Source organism: Tursiops truncatus, chromosome 17, assembly GCF_011762595.2.
Source record: "Tursiops truncatus isolate mTurTru1 chromosome 17, mTurTru1.mat.Y, whole genome shotgun sequence".
Taxonomy (NCBI): domain Eukaryota; kingdom Metazoa; phylum Chordata; class Mammalia; order Artiodactyla; family Delphinidae; genus Tursiops; species Tursiops truncatus.
Genome location: NC_047050.1, coordinates 62851643 through 62873557, shown reverse-complemented (window position 1 = coordinate 62873557; position 21915 = coordinate 62851643). Strand labels below are relative to the sequence as shown.

At 48.6% G+C, this 21915-nt stretch overlaps 2 protein-coding genes across 3 annotated transcripts in view; one reads left to right on the top strand and one right to left on the bottom strand.

Annotated features, from left to right (window-relative positions):
- Positions 1-21915, bottom strand: part of NTAQ1 (N-terminal glutamine amidase 1) — a 209103-nt gene that overhangs the window by 8139 nt on the left and 179049 nt on the right. The window contains exon 6 of one of the 2 annotated variants that reach the window (XM_073794719.1): positions 11584-12473. The exons of the other annotated variant lie outside the window; for it this stretch is intronic. Within the exon in view, the coding sequence (XP_073650820.1) occupies positions 12385-12473 (89 nt within the window). The 3' untranslated portion in view covers positions 11584-12384. Of the gene's footprint in view, positions 1-11583; positions 12474-21915 lie in introns of those variants that run through there. 2 annotated transcript variants of the gene reach the window in all.
- KLHL38 (kelch like family member 38) lies at positions 4451-14574 on the top strand. Its single transcript, XM_019932039.3, has 4 exons — positions 4451-4591; positions 4802-6657; positions 11759-11864; positions 13196-14574. The coding sequence occupies exons 2-4, from the start codon at positions 5305-5307 to the stop codon at positions 13483-13485; spliced, it is 1749 nt and encodes a 582-aa protein (XP_019787598.1). The 5' UTR covers positions 4451-4591; positions 4802-5304; the 3' UTR covers positions 13486-14574.

The following is a 21915-nucleotide window of genomic DNA, read 5'->3' as shown; positions in this document are numbered from 1 at the left end:
TCTGCTCCTCAGTTTTGTCCTGCACCTGCAGACTGTGGGAAGTGGAGCTACTCTGATGCCATCAGAGGACAGTCTTCCAGGTCTCAAGGAGCTGTCCCAAAGCCTTTAAGTGTACATATGTCCCTTCTTGAAACACAGGTCCTAGGAACTGTCCCAGCCATGGTTCACTGGTTAGTGTGAAATAACACCTTGCCTTGAAGGGTCTTAGGAGGACTGGACATGTGTAATATAGCACATTTTGTGGCTTCCTTGTCTGTAGTTGTCAGACGTGAGGCTGACCTGAGCCAGCAGCACTGCCCTTCCATGGGAATCCAGGCCCAGCTCACCCAGACAGGAAAGAAACCGAGGCCTCCCAAGTCCAAGCAGCCTGTAATATCAATGCAAAACTCTATGGGGAAACTGAAGGCGTTCTGAATTTACTTAAAAGGGCAAAATAATAAGAATACCAGCTGGCAGCTTGACTGGTGTTCAGACTAGAGCCTCTGGCTTCAGGCCAGAGATGTGCAGAATCTCTGAGGAGGCCCCTTTGCTGAGGCTCAGCCCCTAGCATTCCCTTCTCTGGCCTTTTCAGGGCACAAACCACAGGGTGAGCTGAGAGAGGCACAGCTCAGAAGTCACCTGCCCATATCTTCGTGGCCAGGTGAGAAAGTACAGAAAGGTTAGGTGACTGGTCTAAAGACACACAGCCTGTCCATGACAGAGCCTGGACTGGAATCCAGGACTCCCAAAAGCTGAATAGGTAATGAGGAACATAGCAATTGCTCAGGGCAAAGGAAACAGGTAGAGTGAGTAGGAGACTAAATTAGATGCTGAAAACTGGGCACCAGGACCTACTGGAATCTCATGAGATTATTTTCAGAGTAATGGTATAATACTAACCAAAATTTACTGTGAACCTACATTGTGCCAGCACTTTACTAGATGTTTCTCATACATTATTTCTCTGTGACAAGGTTATCCCCATTTAATAGATGGAGAAACTGCAAAAGTGGTTACCAAAGGGGAAGGGGAGTGGGACAGATTTGGGGTATGGGATTAAGAGATACAAACTGCTATTATAAAATAGATAAGCAACAAGGATATATTGTATGGAACAAGGAATTATAGCCATTATCTTTTAATAACTTTAAACGGAGTATAATCTGTAAAAATACTGAATCACCATGCGGTAAACTAATATGACATTGTAAACCAATTATACTTCAACAAAAAAAATAAGCTACCTGCCCAAGACCACACAGATGCTGAGGGGAAGTGTCAAGATTCTCCCAAGTCTTCATGCCCTCGAAGCCTGACTCTTGACTCCTTATGACAACAACTTTCATCACAAGGAGAGGTAAGGAGCTGAATGTCCTCATTTATCTTAAGTTCCCATATGTTCAGACCCTAAACTAAGACATCTCCCAGAGAAGGTCAGGACATAAAATTAAGACAAAGAACATAAAACTTTGGGAGACAAATAGATTCATGAATTGAAAGTAGCTGGCTGGGGTTACACGTGGTGGGTGATAGATACGTTTTTGGGATTGGGCTTAGTGTTATATGTGTGTGTTTGCTAGGAGGTAAACACCAAGATTATTTGTGTCTTTTCCTTACGTTTAATGTAGAGCCAGAATTCTCCTAGTAGGCCAGGCCAATGGAATGGGGCCTGTTTTTTTTAAACTTTAGAATCCAAAGGATTTATTAAAGTTGGTCAGACACTGAGGCTGCACACCAGGGCTTGTCTGAAGACTTGACAGGGCTGGATTCCAGAAGGTCTAATTAGTTAGAAAACGTAGGGGAAACTTCAAGATTCCTGCCAATGGGTGGAGCCATGTTAGTTGCCCTCACAACAAACTCTTGGCTTGCCCACTGGCTGGAAGAGAAATAATATAGTCATTTCAGAACAATAAGGAATTATTTTTTCCTTGTGCTGACTCTGAGACCAAGGGCTAAAGCACTAGCTTTGGAGCTGAGAAGACCTCAGCTCAGTTCCCAACCTTGAACTCAATTCTTGCTCTGTGGTATGAAGCAATTATTTTACTTTTCACTTCATCATGTTATTGGATTTGATCAAAATGAGGGACATCCAGGGCTGCTCCAGAGCACGGTTTGCATTGCAGTCTAATGGACATGCACCAAGCTGTACACGGCAGCCCTGCTAAACTTACACAGCAGGTGGGGCATGAAGGCCACCCAGCAGAGCTCCCTCTCTTTCCCTAGTCTCCATTCTGTTACGCTCAATTCAGGAACTATATATAATTCACCCACTATGTGTCAGGCACTGTGCTAGGTGCTGGGGACAGAGAGACAATTAACACAAAGTTTTTGCTGTCCAGACACTTCCATTCTAACAAGAGGGACGCAAACAGGCAAACATAATTGCAATGAGGGTATGAGGCATGTACTATTGGAAGTGTGCAGAGGGTGTGGAAACAGTACAGAGGAGTACTGAGTACTGAGAGGGTCGAGGAAGACTTTCAGAGATGCTGATACACAAACAACGTTTTGAAGGATGAATAGTAGTTCAGAAGTGAAAATGGAAAGGACAGCAAAGGGAAGAGTACATACAAAGGCCCAGAAACGCAAACAGAGGGACCTCAGGCCCTTTCAGGAATTTGGCTACTTGCTCATATGTCCCGAGCACGGCTCAGAAGTGCAAGAACAGTCACCAGTTCTGATAGCTGTACAAACCAGCTGCTCTCTCCAGCTCCTTGCTTGTACCTCCAAGGGTCTCTGACCCACTTGGCTCAGATCTTTTGCTCCTAATTCCGGCCTCCAGGCGCCTGGCCCCAACGACATGGGATGGATGTTTTCCTGACCTTGATTTTCTTCTGGGCGTGATCTACTCTGTGATCTGCCACTATGAGAGACACTCCCCCTCCTCCCACCATGCTCTGTGGTGCCCTAAAGGCCAGCCCAGCCCAGCCTTCCCAACAGGGACCAGACACATACAAGGATCTGCAAGTTGTCTGAAGGAGCTAGAGTGAAAAATATAAGTGGGACAGGGAAGTGGCAGGAGACCAATATGGTTCCTGCGAAAGACTATGGACTTTATCCTACAGACAGGGGAGCCACTGAAGGGCATGATGCAGTGGTGGGGGGAACGTGGAGACTGGCAGATTCTGATTTGTCTTCTTCAGGGTGACTCTGGTGGTGACGGGGTGGATGTACCGGGGGGAGAGACAGGAGCAAGGGGAAAATCAGCGCAGGAGGCTGTTGCAATAGTCCAAGCAAGACTTGAGCAGGAGAGAAAGCTGGGTTTCCCTGCCATTCACTGCTGGTACCCTCAATCGGGACCTCCCCAGAGGCAGGGGCAGAACAGACCTGGGGTCCCTTTAACTCATCCTGGTTGTTCTATAACCCTCCATCATGGTTCTAACTCTTACATTTGAAGGCTGCATCCTACTCCATCACCATCATTGCTCTCCTCTCCTCTCCCCCTCCCCCTCCTCCCCCTCCTCCTCCCCTCCTCTCCCTCCTCCCCCTCCCCTCCTCTTCTTCCTCCTCCCCCTCCCCCTCCCCTCCTCCCCCTCCTCTTCTTCCTCCTCCCCTCCTCTCCCTCCCCCTCCCCTCTTCCCCCTCCTCTTCTTCCTCCCCTTCTCCCCCTCCTCCTCCTCCTTCTCCTTCTTCTTCCTTTCATTCTCTCTCTCTCTCTCCCACCCACCCCCCTCTCCTGGAGCAACATATTTTGCCTCCTTCCTCTAGCACAAGCCTCCCTGAAGGGAGAAAATGGAAAAATAAAACAGAAAAGCAAACCTGAACTATAACAAACTAACTGATGAATAGTCAGCAGGGGTCTTGTGAGAAGCAGGTATGACCCACAAGACTACTGCCCTTGCCACTTTAAAACAGAAGCCCCCGTCATACGGAGGATCAATAAAGGTTTGGTCTTTCCCACGGCTAGAAACTCTGGGATGCTCCACAAATATTTAAAACAAGTTTCATCACAGACACCATCACCTTGGAGCCTGGAGGAGGAACTCTCAGCCCTCTGCAACGATCCTGCCAGCAGACAGTAGGAAATAGAGACCCACTAAACAACACCCTTGGGCCCATGTTCTGGCTTCCCTGTGACCATCTGCCACCTTCAACTTGCCCAGGACTATCTTCAGCGACTTTCCCCAGGTCACGGCAACCTGTTTACAGACATCTAGAATTCCCAGGCACTTTTAGGACAAGGGACTCGGGATGTGTCCAAGTGGGCAGCAAAGTCTTCTCTAAGAGAAGCCGTTCCTCCAGATCTATTTCTGCCGATGTAAACACTTGCCAAAGAAACAAGGCATGTGGGCATGCACCAGCGCTGCAGGCCCTCGGCTTGCTGCAAAAGGCAACTGGAAAGTCACATGTCATAACAGTGGAAAGTACATATGCAACTATTCTTAGCCCTGGAATGTATACACTGTCTCCCTGCCCAGCAGTTCTTTCACAAAGGTCTAGAAAACTGTGAAAGTGCCTTCGGCATAAACAAATCCAGAATTCTCCCAGGACAAATTATTTGCCAACTGAAGGAAAGGCCTGGGTTTATGGTTTCATTTGGAGCGAGAGGTGGAAACTCTCCGGAGGGACCAGCCGGACCAGGTATCGGTGGATGTCACTGCAGCAAAACAAGGTAAATAGCTCGAATGTTTAATTCTTCTGCAGGTAGATGGGCAGCCAGATGTCATCCAATAAACCCTGTCCAGGGTATTGTTCGGTCTCTGCTTTCTATTTACCTCATTTTAAAAACAAAACCCACAGGACTCTGTGAAGTCATGCTTTAAAAAAGAAAAAAAAAAATCTCAAAGGTCCACTTTCATCCCTCATTTCTGTCTTGTTACAGAGGCCACACCCCCAGAATGACATCTGTGGGGAATGACTAACACCCAGAAAGATGTTTAGATGAGTTTACTAAATAACGGACATGCTGAGAAGCTGGAGAAAGGTTCACAGACTTCTGCTGGTCAAATGCACAGACTGTCATCTTGCTTCAGGTTAACATTTCAGACCACGTGACCATTTGCCACCTTCAACTTGCCCAACTTATCCAACCACGTTTTCTTTTTTTTTTGGTTTTTCTTGTTTTGTTTTGTTTTGTTTTTCTCAGACTGTCTGTAGATGCTATTTGCCTGTTACCTTTGAGAGTAATCGTAACCTAAAAGAGAGGTGTCAGCTGTGAGGCCCACGCCACAGGTGGTCTCCCTTTCTGGTCTTCACTGAGCCATATTCTTGGCAATACCCACAGGCGTCTTGGTGAACGGACATAGGTGCTCTAAGTCTTGGAGCCGCCGCAGCTAAACCCTCCAGCACGTGCTCCCTCTCGGGACTTCTCCCCATCTCTGTAGGATGGACGAGGAATCGCCAGATGGGCTGCTCTTCAAAGACCATGACTTCTCCTCTGACTTGTTGAGGCAGCTCAATGGCTTGAGGCAAAGCAGGATCCTGACTGACGTGAGCATCTGCACGGGGGCCTGGGAGATCCCCTGCCACCGCAGCGTGCTGGCCTCCAGCAGCCCCTACTTCCGGGCCATGTTCTGCAGCAACTTCCGGGAGAGCAGCGAGCCCAAAGTCCAGCTGAAAGGCCTCGACTCCGCAACTCTGGAGCGGATCATCCTGTATGTGTACACGGGCGAGGCACACATCACAGTGGAAGGTGTCCTGCCCCTGATGGAGGCCGCCTCCATGCTGCAGTACCCCAGGCTGCTTGAGGCCTGCTCCTCCTTCCTCCAGAGCCAGCTGGCCCCCAGCAACTGCCTGGGCATGATCAGACTCTCTGAAATCTTCAGCTGTGAGACCCTCAGGAAGAAAGCCAGGGAGGTGGCCCTGACGTACTTCCCAGAGGTGGCCGCATCGGCTGATTTGAAGGAGCTCTGGGCCTTGGAACTGATAGACTACCTGGGAGATGACGGGCTCTGTGCGGAGGAGGAGAAGGTGTTCGAGGCCCTCATGGTTTGGATCAAGCATGACCTCCAGACCCGGAAGCAATACATGCAGGAACTGTTCAAGCAGGTCAGGCTGCAGTACGTCCACCCAGCCTTCTTCTACCACTTCATCGCCAACGACGCCCTCCTGCAGTCCTCGCCCCCCTGCCAGACCATCTTGGAGACAGCCAAGAGGCAGATATTTTCTCCGTACAGCACCACCAGTGCCCCGGGCCTCCAACCTCTGTGGCATGTCCCCCCAAGAAACTCTTACCAAGACTTCCTCATCCTCTTGGGTGGAAGGAAGGACAACCAGCAGACCACCAGGGACGTCCTGCTGTACGACGGACAGACCGGCCAATGGCAGAGCCTTGCCAAACTCCCGGCCCGGCTGTATAAGGCCTCGGCCGTCACCTTGCACCACAGCATCTACCTGCTGGGAGGCATGGCGGTGGACGCGGGGAACAGTGTGCCCAGTCCCAAGGTCTACATCTTCTCCCTGAAATTCAATCAGTGGAGGTTGGGGCAGCCCATGCTGGCAGCCCGCTACTCCCACAGAAGCACTGCCCACAAGAACTTCATCTTCTCCATCGGGGGGATTGGAGACGGACAGGGGGTCATGGGCTCCATGGAGAGATATGACAGCATCTGCAACGTCTGGGAGAGGATGGCCAGCATGCCACTGGGGGTCCTCCACCCTGCAGTCGCTGTGAAAGACCAAAGACTCTACCTTTTTGGGGGAGAGGACATCATGCAGAACCCTGTGCGCCTTATCCAGGTAAATGGTCCCTCCCACCATGGCTACACATACACACACGCACACACACACACACATATATACACACACAAATACATGCATATACACACATATACACATATGTACATGTACACTGCATACACAAACACATACATATATACATACATACATGCTTGTCAGTAGCAGGGAAAGGAGAAAGGAGAGAGGGAGAGAAGGAAGGAAGGAAGGAAGTTAGGTTAATTTCAGCCAGATTTTATCCATTTATGAATTCTTTTTGTATAAGATTAATACATACAAAGGTACATCAGATACAGTTAAAGGTTCTACCTAGAACACATCGAATGCCAGATAGTGAAGTCCTATAGGAATATTGCAGATGCTTCTAACCAAAATCAGTAAGGCCTTAAAAGAAGACTCCCAAGCACTGGTCCATAGTCTGTTACCAAATCCCCAGGAACCTGACCTCAGATCTGCTGAATCAAAATCTCTATGTATGGGGTCTTGACATTTACTGTTTACAAACGTTTACAGGAGAGTCTAAGGCACAGCCAGGTTGGGGAACCCCTGCCTTAAATGATAGGTAGATGCTAATTTCACTAACAAGCTCTCTGAGAAGTGTGATTAATAAAGATCAAAATGTCAGAATACTGGGTGTTTTCCACCTTGACACAAGTTCTAATCACTGCAGTTCACCTAGATATGAAAAACTTCAAGCCTCTACGTGATATATAAAGATAATCAAGGAGGCCCCTGAGATCTGCTGTGTTCATTTAGAGGAGTTATATTGGGTGCCAACCACAGAGAAGGCCCTGGGGACATGGACATGAGCAGTAAATCCCACTTACCCTCCAGGAGCTTATGAGACAACTGCAATTCAGATGCCGAATAGAGGGGTGCTCTAAGAGCATAAGGGGTGCCCTAAACCAGTCTCGAGGGAATCAGGGAGGGTGTGAGGGTTCAGGGAACTTTGGAGGGAACTCTGTGAGGTTCGTTTAAGCTGACTTGAGCAGAGAGGCAGAGGAAGAGAGAAGGTAGGTGAGGATGAAGAGTAAAAGAGGAGGAGAGGGCTTCCCTGGTGGTGCAGTGGTTGAGAGTCCACCTGCCGATGCAGGGGACATGGGTTCGTGCCCTGGTCCGGGAAGATCCCACGTGCCGCGGAGCGGCTGGGCCCGTGAGCCATGGCCGCTGAGCCTGCGCGTCTGGAGCCTGTGCTCCACAGCGGGAGAGGCCACAGCAGTGAGAGGCCCACGTACCGCCAAAAAAAAAAAAAAGGAGGAGGACGCACAGGGTGGACAGACGGCTCTGACGTGGACAGAGATGGGCGGGCAGCTTCTCTGAGCAGATGAGCCTGCGTCTGGACCAGGAGTCACACTCATCTGCTGAGGGAGGGGTGGCGTTCCCGGGTAAGGGAACAGCTGGCACGAAGGCCCTGAAGCAGAAAGGGGCACGGCCCTTCGCCTGGAGGTGCCGAAAGCATGACCAGGTGGCAGCAAGTCTGTGCACCAAGGCGGAGCTGGGGATAGTCAGTCCCCCCATAATCTCTCTCAGTCCCCTTCCCAAGCCACGCAAGCAACCCCCTCCACCAGACTGCTGCCCCTGAGACCCCCCTGCAGAAATTCCAGAACATTCCTGGGGGGATGAGTGTGGAGATGAGGCTGACCTGGCAGGGCTTTCCAGGCCTTGTCAAGGAACTGGGGTTCACGCCTAAGAGCAGCAGGGTCGGTGAAGTTGTCAAATTTGCATTTTTAGAATCTCCTTCTGGACGCTTTGTGGAGAAGGCACTGCAAGAGGCCTGAGTGGACAAAGGAAGGAGGGTTGGGAGATTCTTCTAGAGGTCCAGGCAAGGGATGATGGCGGCTCAGACTAAGTTGGTGCCAGTGGAAACAGAGAAAAGTGATCATTTCAATGCAGTCCTTTTCTTGTTTTTCTCTCTCCTTCACTTCTCCAGCCCATATTGTCGACTCTTCCCTGACCATCTAGGCAGATTCTAAGTCTGTTCCAAACCCCACTCATTGACTTGAGCCAAGGGAGACATGTTCTGATCCCCTCCAAGCTCTGGCCACACAACACAGGTGTAATAAAGAGCTTCTGTGTAAAGCTAGAGCCCCTCCTACATTTTTTTAAAACTATTTTTCAAAATAAAGTCAACAACTATGTTGATGATTTCACATTACAAAATTGTTACCGATTCCTAAGAATAAATACAAAGCTCAAAAAAGCTTTTAAGCTACCTCATCAAGAAATGCTTAGGACGATTAAACAAGAAGCTTAAATAGCCAAAAAGCAAAAACCAAAACACTAACATGTGAGTGATCCTTTTACACCGCAGTCATGAGAAGGGGAAAATGGGGAAAGTATTAATTTGGAAGCTCTTATCTACTTAGCATTAGCTTTGTAATGGAAATTGTACTCTTTCAGATATCGTTCAAGATGAATGCTTGGGGTTACTTGATGGGGTAGGTTAGATTTTCAAGTATAGGTTCAAAGATTTCTTCATCGGATGGTTTATCTGCACGCAAGCATTCTTTTTAAGGACGAAGCTGCCATGGCGTTACTGTGCAAATTGTGTGTGTACACGTACCTTTCTACCTGGCCTTCTTTCTACCCCTATTGCTGGATGGCGTTAAGCAAATCCTTTACCATAACAAAGTATCACTTCCTCCATGGGTCAAAGACCAAGGACCTTTGTTGTCCTTGCCTCATCCTCTCTGGTGGTATGGTGAGGATTGTGAACAAATGTTTAATCTATTTTTGAAACCATCCCCAAAGCTAATAGAGAACAGAAAGCCAGGAGCCATTTACTCAAGTAAAATGCAACCAGTGTTTGCTTTTCCTCCAAGGATCTCATGTTTCCAAAGAGTGTTTCCTACATATTTGCAGACGAAACCATGAGGCTTGACAGCCATTGTGGTTGCCCCTGTCTCTAGCTGTGGCCTCCTCTATGCTTCACCAACTTTAAGGACTGACAGAGACTTCAAGAGGGCTTCAGTCTTGAAAGCCTCCATCAAGAAAGCCACACCGAAGAAAAAGGAACTGTCCTACACTGTTGGTGGGAATGTAAACTGGTACAGCCGCTATGGAGAACAGTATGGAGGTTCCTTAAAAAATTTAAAATAGAGTTACCAAATGATCCAGCAATCCCACTCCTGGGCATACATCTGGAGAAAACCATAATTCAAAAAGATACATGACCCCAGTGCTCATTGCAGCACTACTTAACACTAGCCAAGACATGGAAGCAACCTAAATGTCCATCAATAGATGAATGAATAAAGAAGATGTGGTATATATATACAATGGAATATTATTCAGCCGTAAAAAAGAATAAACTAATGTCATTCACACAACATGGATGGACATAGAGATTATCATACTAAGTTAAGTAAGCCAGACAGAGGAAGACAAATATCATATGACATTGCTTATCTGTGGAATCTAAAAAAAAAAAACCAAAAAAAAAAAGATACAAATGAACTGACTTACAAAATAAAGACAGACCCACAGATATAGAAAACAAACTTATAGTTATCAAAGGGGAAAGCTGGGGTGGCAGGGGGATAAATTAGGAGATTGGGATTAACATATACACACACATATATAAAATAGGTAACCAACCAGGACCTACCTATCCCTTATAATAATCTATAAGGGAAAACAATCTGAATTCAGTTATATATATATATAACTGAATCACTGTGCTGTTCACCTGAAACTAACACAACATTGTAAATCAACTATACTTCAATTTAAAAAATCTATAAAAGGGACTTACCTGGTGGTCCAGTGGTTAAGACTCTGCACTTCCACTGCAGGGGACACGGGTTTGATCCCTGGTCAGGGAATTAAGATCCCAAGTGCTGCGGGGCACGGCCAAAAATACAAACCATCACCAAATATCTTTAAACACTACTAATACTGAAATAAAAGCAAATTAAAATAGTAAATTCTTTTTTTTTTTTTTTTTTTGCATTACGCGGGCCTCTCACTGTTGTAGCCTCTCTCGTTGCGGAGCACAGGCTCCGGACGCACAGGCTCAGCGGCCATGGCTCACAGGCCCAGCCGCTCCGCGGCATGTGGGATCTTCCTGGACCGGGGCACGAACCCGTGTCCCTTGCATCGGCAGGCAGACTCTCAACCACTGTGCCACCAGGGAAGCCCGCTTTTTATAAATTAAAAAAAAAAAAAAAAGAAAGAAAAGCCGCATCTCCATGGCCCCAAGCAGAGCCATGAGTGTGGTGGACAAAGGCACAGATTCTGGGTTCAATCAGACCAGCTCTTCTACTACTCTAGCTGTGTGACCTTGAGCATGTCATTTCACCTCTCTCAGCCTCAATGGTCTAATCTGGAAAATAGAGGGAAGTAATGGTATCTACATCATAGGATGGTTGTGAAGATCAAATTTGGTAAAATGATAAAGTATAAGGCCTTTAATATGGTGGCAAAAATATTTTGCACAGAAAGAATTTCCAGTCAAGAATATTGGAATATTTTGTTCCTTCGTTTCAGCCTATATCTCTTGTGCTAAATTCTGCCAGTAATGAACTAATTGGCATTTGACATTTAAACTTTAAACTGCGGGATCTAACAGGAGCACGTGTTCTGGGAATCATGATTTGCTACTCCATTTCAGACGAAGGCCAAGGACTCCTGCCTCCACCTCTTTGCTCTTTCTTCCTTTTCTCATGCTTACTTTTTTCTAGGATTCTAATGACTTTCAGGCATGACCTGTTGTTCAAAAGCCTTCCTCTTTTAGCCCTAAATTTATTCTTGGCCTTAAGAGGCTCTCGGATACGCTGGAACATTTAGAAATTTAAACATGAGCCAGAAATAAAAATGATTGAAAAATCACTGGTTTTACGCATGTCCAAGTTGCTCCATTTCTCATTGAAAGGAAAGAAATGAGCCAAGCAAGGTAAGCAAACACGTACTACAAACACTTAACTCTTTCTGTTATTTAATTATATTTTGTTTACTGACAGTAAGATAACTACATTTTAAGAACTGGGAAAAAAAGTGAGAAGAAAGAGAAATCACCGCTCTTTCACCCTCTTAATTACTATTTCTATCTTTTAAAAACGTTATCACTTTAAAATGCAGTGCCGTGATTATATTTCTCTGTCAGGTTTATCACATTTCCAGAAACACGTGGTTCAAAATGGAGACGAGAATGATCAAGAATGTATGTGCCCCTGCCGTGGTACTTGGGGAGCGGATTGTCATCGTGGGAGGTGAGTTTTAACAGAAGATCGAGAGGCTGGACACGAACTTGGCATCTCCCATGGGAAAACGGTCACTGATGTTTTTCTATGAGACAGTCTTTCTTTTTCTTATAAATTTATTTATTTATTTATTTTTGGCTGCGTTGGGTCTTCGTTGCTGCGCGTGGGTTTTCTCTAGTTGTGGCGAGCGGGGGCTGCTCTTCGTTGACGTGCACGGGCTTCTCATTGCGGCGGCTTCTCTTGTTGCGGAGCATGGGCTCTAGGCACACGGGCTTCGGTAGTTGTGGCTCGCGGGCTCTGGAGCGCAGGCTCAGTAGTTGTGGCGCACGGGCTTAGTTGCTCTGTGGCATGTGAGATATTCTTGGACCAGGGATTGAACCCATGTCCACTGCATTAGCAGGTGGATTCTTAACCACTGTGCCACCAGGGATGTCCCAAGACAGTCTTTTTTAAAGCACATAACTGAACCACTTTGCTCTACACCTGAAACTAACACAACATTGTAAATCAACAATTCCCCCATATAAAATTAAAAAAAATAAAAATAAAAGTACACCCATCCAACTAGGGGAGTGTGGATGACTTGACAAAGCTCTTTTATCTTCCAGAAGTTTCTCCCTGTCAAACAAGGAATGAAATAATGAACCTATTTCACAGAGTTGTGATCATAAAATGTGCTCATCTATCTAAAGCACTTAGCACTATCCCAGACCCGGGGCAAATACTCAGAAAAACATTTGCTGTTGTAAATAAGATTAGCTGCTAAGGGATCATTTCTCTGTAATTGTAGTATAATACTATGGTTAAGAGGGCTGGTTTGGGGGTCAGATAGACCTGGGTTCAAATCCTGACTCTGCCACTAACTGGCTGTACACTCTTAGGCAAGTTATTCATCTCTTTGTGCCTCTGTGTGCTGATCTGTAAAATGGGGATCAGAAGAGTACCCACCAGATAGGGCTGTCGTGGGGACCCACTTCTGAGTTCCCAAAGGCTCCATCTTGGGATTGTTAAAGCTCTTGGATGAGCATATGAGAAAGATGAAAAAGCTAACGAGGCTGAGAAGGCCACTGGAATCTCTGCTCTCAATCTAAGAACAAACGACGTAAGTGTTGCCCTCACTTCGAGTTAAGATGCAGAGACTGAAGTCAGACGGATCTGGGTCCAAATCCCAGCTCTGCCACACACAAGACCTTGGGCAGGTTATGGAAACATTCCACGCTTTAGCTCAGAGTCCAGCCTCAGGGTTAGGCGATGACAGAGATCAGACAGGTCCCTGGACCGCTGACCTCCAGTCCCAAATAAGCATCACTGACCTTGTCGATATGCCATTTGTTTTTCAGGTTACACAAGGAGGATCCTTGCTTATGACCCTCAGTCCAACAAATTTGTCAAATGCGCAGACATGAAAGACCGGAGGATGCACCACGGGGCCACAGTGATGGGGAACAAGCTCTACGTGACGGGTGGGCGGCATCTGACCACGGACTGTAGCATCGAGGACTCGGCCTCCTTCGACTGCTACGACCCTGAGACTGACACCTGGACGTCCCAGGGGCAGCTGCCTCATAAGCTCTTTGACCATGCCTGCCTCACTCTCCGGTGCATCCCTCACCCCTCCACCACCCCCTGAGGCCCACGAGAAACTGAGAAGTCATCTGTCCTAGTCAAGATGCTCTTGTTGCAAGAGACAGAACACAGCTCCAAAAAGCTTAACCCTGGAAGGGTGTAGGGAGAGCTCACAGAACTGAAAGTTCCAGAGCCTGGAGGCCTGGGACCAAGCATACTGTTGACAGAACACTGTCTCTCTGTCTCTGTCTCTATCTCTGTCTCTGCCCCTCTATCTTTTCTCTCTCCCTTTCCCTCTCTCCCTCCTTCCTTCTCTACCTCATCTCTGTTAGGCTCTACTCTACAAATAAGCTTCTTCATCCACACAGTGTGAGAACAATGGCAACTGATAAATCCAGACCCACACTCTCTAGCTTGGCATCTTCGGGAAGAACTTCACCATTATCCATATAGTAACTGCCTCCCAAAACGATGCTGATTGGCCCTTTTTGAACTCCATGCCTCCCTCTTGAGCCAATCACTGCTTCCAGGTTGTGCTACTAGAGCTGGCTTGTCCTGGATCATGTCTCTACGGGCAGAGGTGGGGTTAACGGTTGTCATTGACCACCTATTTGAACTGCACATAATGGGATAGAAATGGTTCCCCAAAGCAAGAAATAAATGCTGAGCTGATTAAAAAACACATCTTCCCAGAACATCACAGAAGTTCACAATGAGAGGGCAAAGACACCCAAGAGGGTCTCTGGAAGCACCTGGTCCAGGTGGCAGCAAGAGCAATTGCCGTGACTGTGTTTCTCTGCATTCTAGGACGTAGTGCATCGGAATTCCAGGAGAGTATGTGAAACTCGGTATCCAGCGTTTGCAAAATTATCTGCACCAGCAGAATAAAGTGTGTTTCTGGTGCCAAATGATGTTTTTCTTCTAGCCTCTGTGGAGCTGTAAACCTACAGAATTAAGCAGGATTTTCAATTTGGTAAATGTTATGAGAATTGCTGTTCTGAGGAAAGCCAACAAATTCCTTGAGAGATTACCGCAATTACGGCCCTTCCAATGCCAGGGCTGACCTTCCCTATGGCCCTCTTTGCCTCAAAGAGCCTCCCACACTGGCTCAGTCCCAAACTCAGGAACTAGCTGAAGCTGCTAGCACATTACAATCACCTGGGAAGATGTTTGAACATGGGGCCACGTCCCATTCGGGATGGACAGACAGGGATTCTCACAGGTGGGACCAGAGCTCTGTATTTTTGAAAAGCAGCCCAGATCACTGTAATGTACGTGCAGTGAGGTCGAGAACCACCGCCCGCTTAGCCGCAGGCACAGAAGACCTTCACCTGCTGGTCCCATCCCCATCCTGGCCTGCCCCCCCCACCAGCCCAGCAAGGGAGGCGAAGTCCTCTCCCCACCCGGGATGAGTCTTGCCGCCCTGAGCCTGGCACCACGGTGCCCCCGAGCTGACGCCTTCCTCCCCGTCCAGCTCTCCACGTCCATGTTCTGGACTTTTCCTTTCTTCCTAGTCTGTATTTCTTGCGCTCTTTCTCCTGCTGGGGTCTGAAGCTCTGCCCTGCTCCCCAGACCACTTGGTTGTGGTCCAGACACCCTCCCCGGATGGTCATCCTGGACGCTGTCACCTGAGCTGTTGGCTGGCCTTATTTCAGCCTCTTCTCTTTTTTTTTCAATTTTTGTTTTTTCAATTTTTTTTTTTTTTCTGCGGTACGCGGGCCTCTCACTGTTGGGGCCCCTCCCGTTGCGGAGCACAGGCTCTGGACGCGCAGGCTCAGCGGCCATGGCTCACGGGCCCAGCCGCTCCGCGGCATGTGGGATCTTCCCGGACTGGGGCACGAACCCGCGTCCCCTGCATCGGCAGGCGGACTCCCAACCACTGCGCCACCAGGGAAGCCCAGCCTCTTCTCTTTGAACCTGTTTGTTCAGGCTCTCGATCCCACCTCTCCCTCAAACTGTACTTGTGAAAGTGACCAGTGACTCCGGCAGTGCCTACACGGCAGCCCATTTTCACTTCTTGGCGGACTTGACCAGTCAGCAGCATACGACCCACGGACGCTCCCTCCAACTTGAAATACCCTCCTCTCGGCCTCTGGGACACCCACTTGCTCTTGCTTCTCTTCCTCCTCCCTGCACTTCATTCTCTCTCCTTGTTTCCTTGGCAAATACGTGGTGGCTGACTCACCCCAGTGCTCCGCCCTGAGACCGTTTTCGTATCTACTCTCACTCCCGGGGTGCGTGAGCTCTCCCAGCGCGCGGCTCTCCATACTGTCCCAACGCTGCTGACCTTCCAGCTTTCTCTAAGCCTGGACTCCACTGCTCGCCCTACGTCTCCACGTCAGTGTTAAGCAGACACCTCGAACTAAACATGTTCAAGTTCACTCTTTCCTCTCCAAGACAACTCCTCCCACAGGCTTCTCCACCCTGGGACAGAACAAGACCTTCTCCCAGCTTCTCAGGCCCAAAGCCTCAGACACTACTCTTGGCTCTTTCTCTCACACTTCAGTCCATTTGTTCCAAGAACATGCAGAGGCCGACCGCGTCTCACCACCCGTAGCTCTGTCTCTGGTCCCAGCTGCCATCTTGACTCAGCTGGACTTATCACCATCATTTCTTCACTGGTCTATCCGCTTCCACCCTTGCCCCTGAACCTCTTCTCAACGTGGCAGCCTGTGTGATCTTTCACACATATAAAAAGTAAGTCAGCATAGGTCATTCCCCTGTTCCCTCCAAAGGCTTCCCAGCTGTCTCAGACCACCTGCAGGGAACTCGCTCACCCACCGGCCCTGCCACCTCTCCGCTCTCGGCTGCTGGCCTCATCTCCCATCGTGTACCCGCCTCCCTCAGCACTAGCCTGCAGCTCACAATTCCCAGCAAGTCTCCACTTTCTGTTTCCACCCTTGCTGTGCCCTCCACCTGAAAACGCTGGCCCCAGTTCACAACCACGTGGCTCACTCCCTCAAGTCCTGCTGATGGCCCTCATCTGATCCATCAACAGGTCCTGTCCGCGACACCCCTGAAATAGACCACGAACACCTCCAGTGCCTCTGTCTTCATTGCTGCTTCTCTGAGTGCAGCCATCCTCGCCTCCTACCAGCCTCCTAATAGACTCGCCGCTTCCACTCCTGTCCCTCTGATCCTTCCTTAAATAACAGGTATTCTTTTTAAAACACGGACCTGATCGTGTTACTTTCCTGCTTAAAATAATGTTGAGTCTTCCAGAGACTTTTGCCCGAAGCCCCCAATCCTCTGTCTAGCCTCTAGGGCCTTCCATGACCCAGCACCTGCCTATCTCTCTGCCCTTACCTGTTGCTACTCCTCTTCCCCACTCTCCCACACCCGCAGTCATCTCTGCTTCAGTCATCCTTTATTAGTTCCCCTCCTCTCTCTTGCCACAGGGCCTTTGCACTTGCTCTTGCCCCTGCCTGATACACACCTCTCTCACCTCTTCACCTAACGTAATTTCAATTTATACCTGACACTCCAGATTTTAAAAGTCACTGCATCGAGTAGGCCCTCCATGCCCCCTGCCACCCCAGCCTGGGTCAGCTCTCCTATATGTCCCCTTTGAGACCCTCACCCTATTTGTGATGACTTGATCATCGTTTTCCCCTCTAGAGTCTTACATCTGTCCTGTTTTCCTCTGCATTCCCAGAGTCGGAGCTGGGCTCAGCGTCAGACACATGGATCGCAGATCCTCAATAAACATATGATGAGTGGATGAAAGAATTAGTAAATGAACGTGGAAGCTGAATCAACGCTGTCTCTGGGACCTCCATCTCAAACTCAGGGGTAGGTCTGTGTAGGCACTAGTTTACGCCCCCTCAGGCCCTCTGCTAAGGAGGGCAGTCCGTCCTTCCCTCTTTCCCTCCCTTTTCCCCTCTTGAACTGAGTCTGGCGAGTCTGGTTGGCACGGCCTACCTCGGTCAAGCCTGCAGGGTAAAGGGCTTTGTCCAGAGGGCACTATTTGCCTGGGAGCCTTGCCATCTATAAACCCCTCCTGTGGCCTCCAATAGTCCTTCTGTCACAGAGACTTGCTAATGCCTTGACTTTCTTTTCCCTTCGTCTCAGTAAGCTGCCAGAGTTTGTGGCTACTCAGAACCTGTCCAAGTCTCCCTGGGGCGCAGAAGAACTATGTAAATTGTCTGCTGGGATTTAGAAAGAAAGATGGCACCAGAGCCAAACACGTTCGGACACACACGGCAGGCCAGCTCGTGCATCGAATCAGATGCATCTGTGACAGGTGCATTCACACACCTGGGCATCCTGAGGGCCAAAGCCCATATCTGAACTGGGTTGCACGACGACCCTCAGGACACGAGGGATACTTTCCAATCTGCTGAGGATAATCTCAGTCCAACGAAAGAGAGAGAAGCGTTTGGCACAAAGTTTCCTCGGTCTCGCTGGCTGAGGGGAGAGTCACAGTCCAGAGCTGAGGCCAAAATATATTTAGCCAGCAGCAGTTAAATTGAAACATTTTAAGTAGAAAAATGTCAACTAGCCTGACTGATCATCTCAACAGGCAACAAGGGAAGGGGGGAAAATGAAGCAGAGCTGAGCGCTAAGCAAGAAAACATTAACAAAAATATCAAACACCCTGTCCCAACACAACCCAGTGAGCAGGAGGGGGGCCAGCAGAGAAAACAGCATCAGAGGAAAGCAACTGCAGCAGGGGAGTGGTAAGTGGAGCGCTGGAGGGGCTGCTAGCTTCAGCACTGAAACATGCCCCTCCCAGCCCCAACTCCCAGCAGGTATCTTGGAAGAAGGTCTGCTGTGCTGAGGCCACAGTGCACCCAGCCATGCACTGACCAGGACATGGTCAGCAGACGCTGCACTGGCTGTCCCCTGGCAGAGCTACATGGCCCCAGCGGGAGAGAGTTGCTGGCATCCTGGCCCCATGCAAACCCTCCCTGACTCTCGCCCCAGGAGCAGTGGTGGCTTTGAAGGTGAACGCCGACCTGGAGCCTCCAGGCTCCCCTCCAGGAGGTCTCCTTAAGATCCTGCTTCATCCTCTTCTGTATCCATTGTGTCTGGTAAACAAGAGCAAGTCCCAAGTATCCACATCTTAAAACCAAAGTCCCGAGGTAGACTGAATTTACCTTTGCCACCTACAACAAAAATCTGTAATGTCCCAGAGGCAAGGGCTGTACCTAGCTTTATTCAAACCCCTTCTCAGGATGTCTGACACCACCCTCCCCACCCAGCTCCAACATGCCCCATGCCTTTGCACATGCTACTTCTCCTGCTATGATGCCTCCCCCAGCGCCACCTACTGAACTCGTACTTGGCCTCCATCTCCTCCATGGAGCCCTTTCCAACCTTTCTACCCTCCTCCCTTCCCCCGCTTTATTCCAGCTCCTTTCACGTTGCAGCACCGTAGAGACCTGGCAAATGGAACTGAAAGGGGAGCTCTTCATGGAGGCAAAGACAGACTCTCAGTGCCCTAGAAACCCCGGGCCAAATTCAATCAGCACTTGGCACACAGACAATGCTGACATAGTTGTGGAATGAATGAGCGGCTGCACAAACGAACGGGTCCTAAACACCACTGGGGTGTCCATGCTGCTCTGGGTGAGAACAAGGGCTTAATTATCAAACGCATTGAGCTTTAAGTCAGGGAGGACCCCCGATGGTGTCTAAGCTTTAAACATTATTATTGCAGAATGAAAAACATAGACTAGAGTAGTATGTAATATGGTGGGGAAGAAAATGACACTGATTTTTACCCCAAGAACACTATTCAAAAGGACACAGCTGATGGCCTTCAGATGATCCAGGTCCCCAGAACTCTCTGCATGCCTTCTGTCCTCTTGGATCATTTTTCAGAGAATCCCCCCTCTCCAGTCATCTGGACTTGGAAAGCATTAAATCCTTTCCCAGCTTCAGGGACCCCCGATGACCTTCCCTTGCCAACAATTGTTTATTAGTGGAAGCAGCATGTTGTGCTGCAGAGAACACAAATGTGGGAGCAAATGAGACCTGGGCTTGGATTCGGGTTCTGCCCCTCACTGGCAGTGCAACTTTTGACAGGTTACTTCGACTCTCTGAGCTTCAGTTTCCACATCTGGAAAATGGGTGCATTTTTACCTACCTGAGGGATTACTTGGAGAATGACAAGAAAGATGAAGACCGTTAACAGTACAGTGTCTGACATTGAGTGGGCAGTGAACACGGCCAAGTTCCTTTCTCTTCTTCCCTATTTGGTCCTGCTCCTGTCCTCATTACTGGCTAGTCTGCACGACCCCGATGAAAAACTTCCCTAAGAGCCCACTTTGACCAAGGAAGAGCAAATGACTCAGACAACCCTGAACAGCCTCTCCCCTCTGGCTGCCATGGCTTCTCACACCTGAGGATCTGATTCCTGCATCTTGCTAACTGGTCCTCCTCTGAGAGCACTCTTGTCTTCTTCATTCATTCACTCATAGACTGTTATGCATGCAACAAATACTGACCAGAGACCCCTACATGCCAAGCACAGTGGTAAATATGGGGGTCATGGAGTGAACAAGGGGGTGAATGAGGCTCCTGCTGTCACCAACCTCACAGACCGATGGAGTTTTCCCAACCAGATGTGTTCAAACAGGGAAAGGATGGGAGAATGAGGGCAAGACTCCGACACTTCCTTTAGGACTCAGCTCAGACACTGTGTTGGTTCCCAAGCCTGCCATAACAAACTACCACAAACCTGGTGGCTTCAAACAACAGAAATTTGTTCTCCCACAGTTCTGGAGGCTAGAAATTCAAAATCAAGGTATCGGCAGGGCTGGGCTCCCTCTGAAGGCTCTAAGGAAGTATCTTTCCTCATCTCTTACAGATTCGGCTGGCTCCTGGAAAACGCTGCCATTCCTTGGCTGGTGGCTGCACCACTCCAATCTCTGCCTCTGTCATCACAGGACCTTCTTTGTGTGTCCTTCTCTGTCTCTTATTGGACTTTGGGCCCACCCTAATCTAGTGTGATCTCATCTGGATCCTTACCTTATCACATCTGCAAAGACCCTGTTTCCAAATAAGGTCCCATTCTGAGGTTCTGAGTTGACATGAACTTGGGGAGGAGGCACTATCCATCCCACTATAGACATCTCCCCCAAGAAGGCATCCTGATGAGCCCTCATCGCCCTCTGTCCCAGGCTGGGCCACCATGACACCGACACCTCCTCGTCTCCCCATTTCATCAGGGGCATCTCGTGGCAGGGACCATGTCTGAGAAGATACTCAGTGAATGTGTACTGAGCTGAACTGAACCGTATCACAGGGACTAGCAACTCTTTAATGGATTCCAAGGTCAACGTATATGAGAAACAGCTTCCGAGTAGCTTCCCCAAAGTCCAAGGTGAGCGACGTCTGCCAAATGCCAATCAAGAAGGAGTTAAGGGTCCATAAGGAGAAGTCCAGGGGCAGGCATGAGAAATGATCTAAGAGAACTAATCTGTTAGCATAATGTTACCACAATGTCTCATTCTCAGTCTTGCCAACATAAGCCTTTGGGGTGACGTCGTGAGAGGCTGCACCTTAAAGCAGAAGCCAATGCTGTGGGTGCTGGAGGGAGGGGGTCTGGTTTCTGAAATGTCAGCTCTCATGCAGTCTTATAGGAATTCTAGGCTCCCATTCAAACACCACGTCATTCTCTTCATGTGGGGAACTGGGGTTTTGTTTTCCCTAAAGATAGGCACAAGTCTCTTTTCCTCTTCATTTCACTTGTTTAATTAAGATTCCAGGCCCTGCGGTCCAGAAATCTCCAGTAACACTCCCAGAAGAAGCTGATGGTCCAGAAAATGGTGCTTTGAGGACAGAGATTCAAGGATTCCAGGGGTCTGAGAGACACAAGCACAGAGGTAGGTCCTATTCGAAATCAAGAGGCTATCTCTGCAGTTTCCCCAAAGGACCCACTGGCTCTACTCACATTCAGAGACAAGAGGCCACGTCAGGGCAACTGCAAAATCAAAACCCTCTGAAAGGGGCTGGAAGGGAGGCAATGTGGAGACATCTATACTCAAGATAAGACCGAGGAGAAAATGGCAGAATTCATTAGCAGAGCCTCTGAGACACTTCTCTTTTGTGGAGTATTGGAGAAGAAAATAGAATTAATCCCCACTTTGGCTATAGGTTTATTGGACTTATCTGAAGGGCAAAACTGAGAATGCTAATGGATTTGAAAGAGCCCAGATAATTCTCCACTTGAGACTGAGACTACCGGGGTCTGTGCCCATGGGTGCAACGATTAGCCCTCAGAAAATGTTTGCTGAGTGAAGGAATCCATGAGTGATGATGACTAATGTTTATTGCCCAACTGCTAAGCACCGTACCCACAATACCTGGCTCAGGTATCACAAGAATCTTCCGGCATCTCCTCAGCACCCTTCCTGAAACCCTATATCCAAAACAGCCTCCAGCCCACCCGCTGCATTATTCTTGCTCACCCCTTGTATCTTCCCTTCATACGTTTTATCATAATTATTTATTGTTTTATTTGCTTTCCTGAGCTTACTTAGTTGAT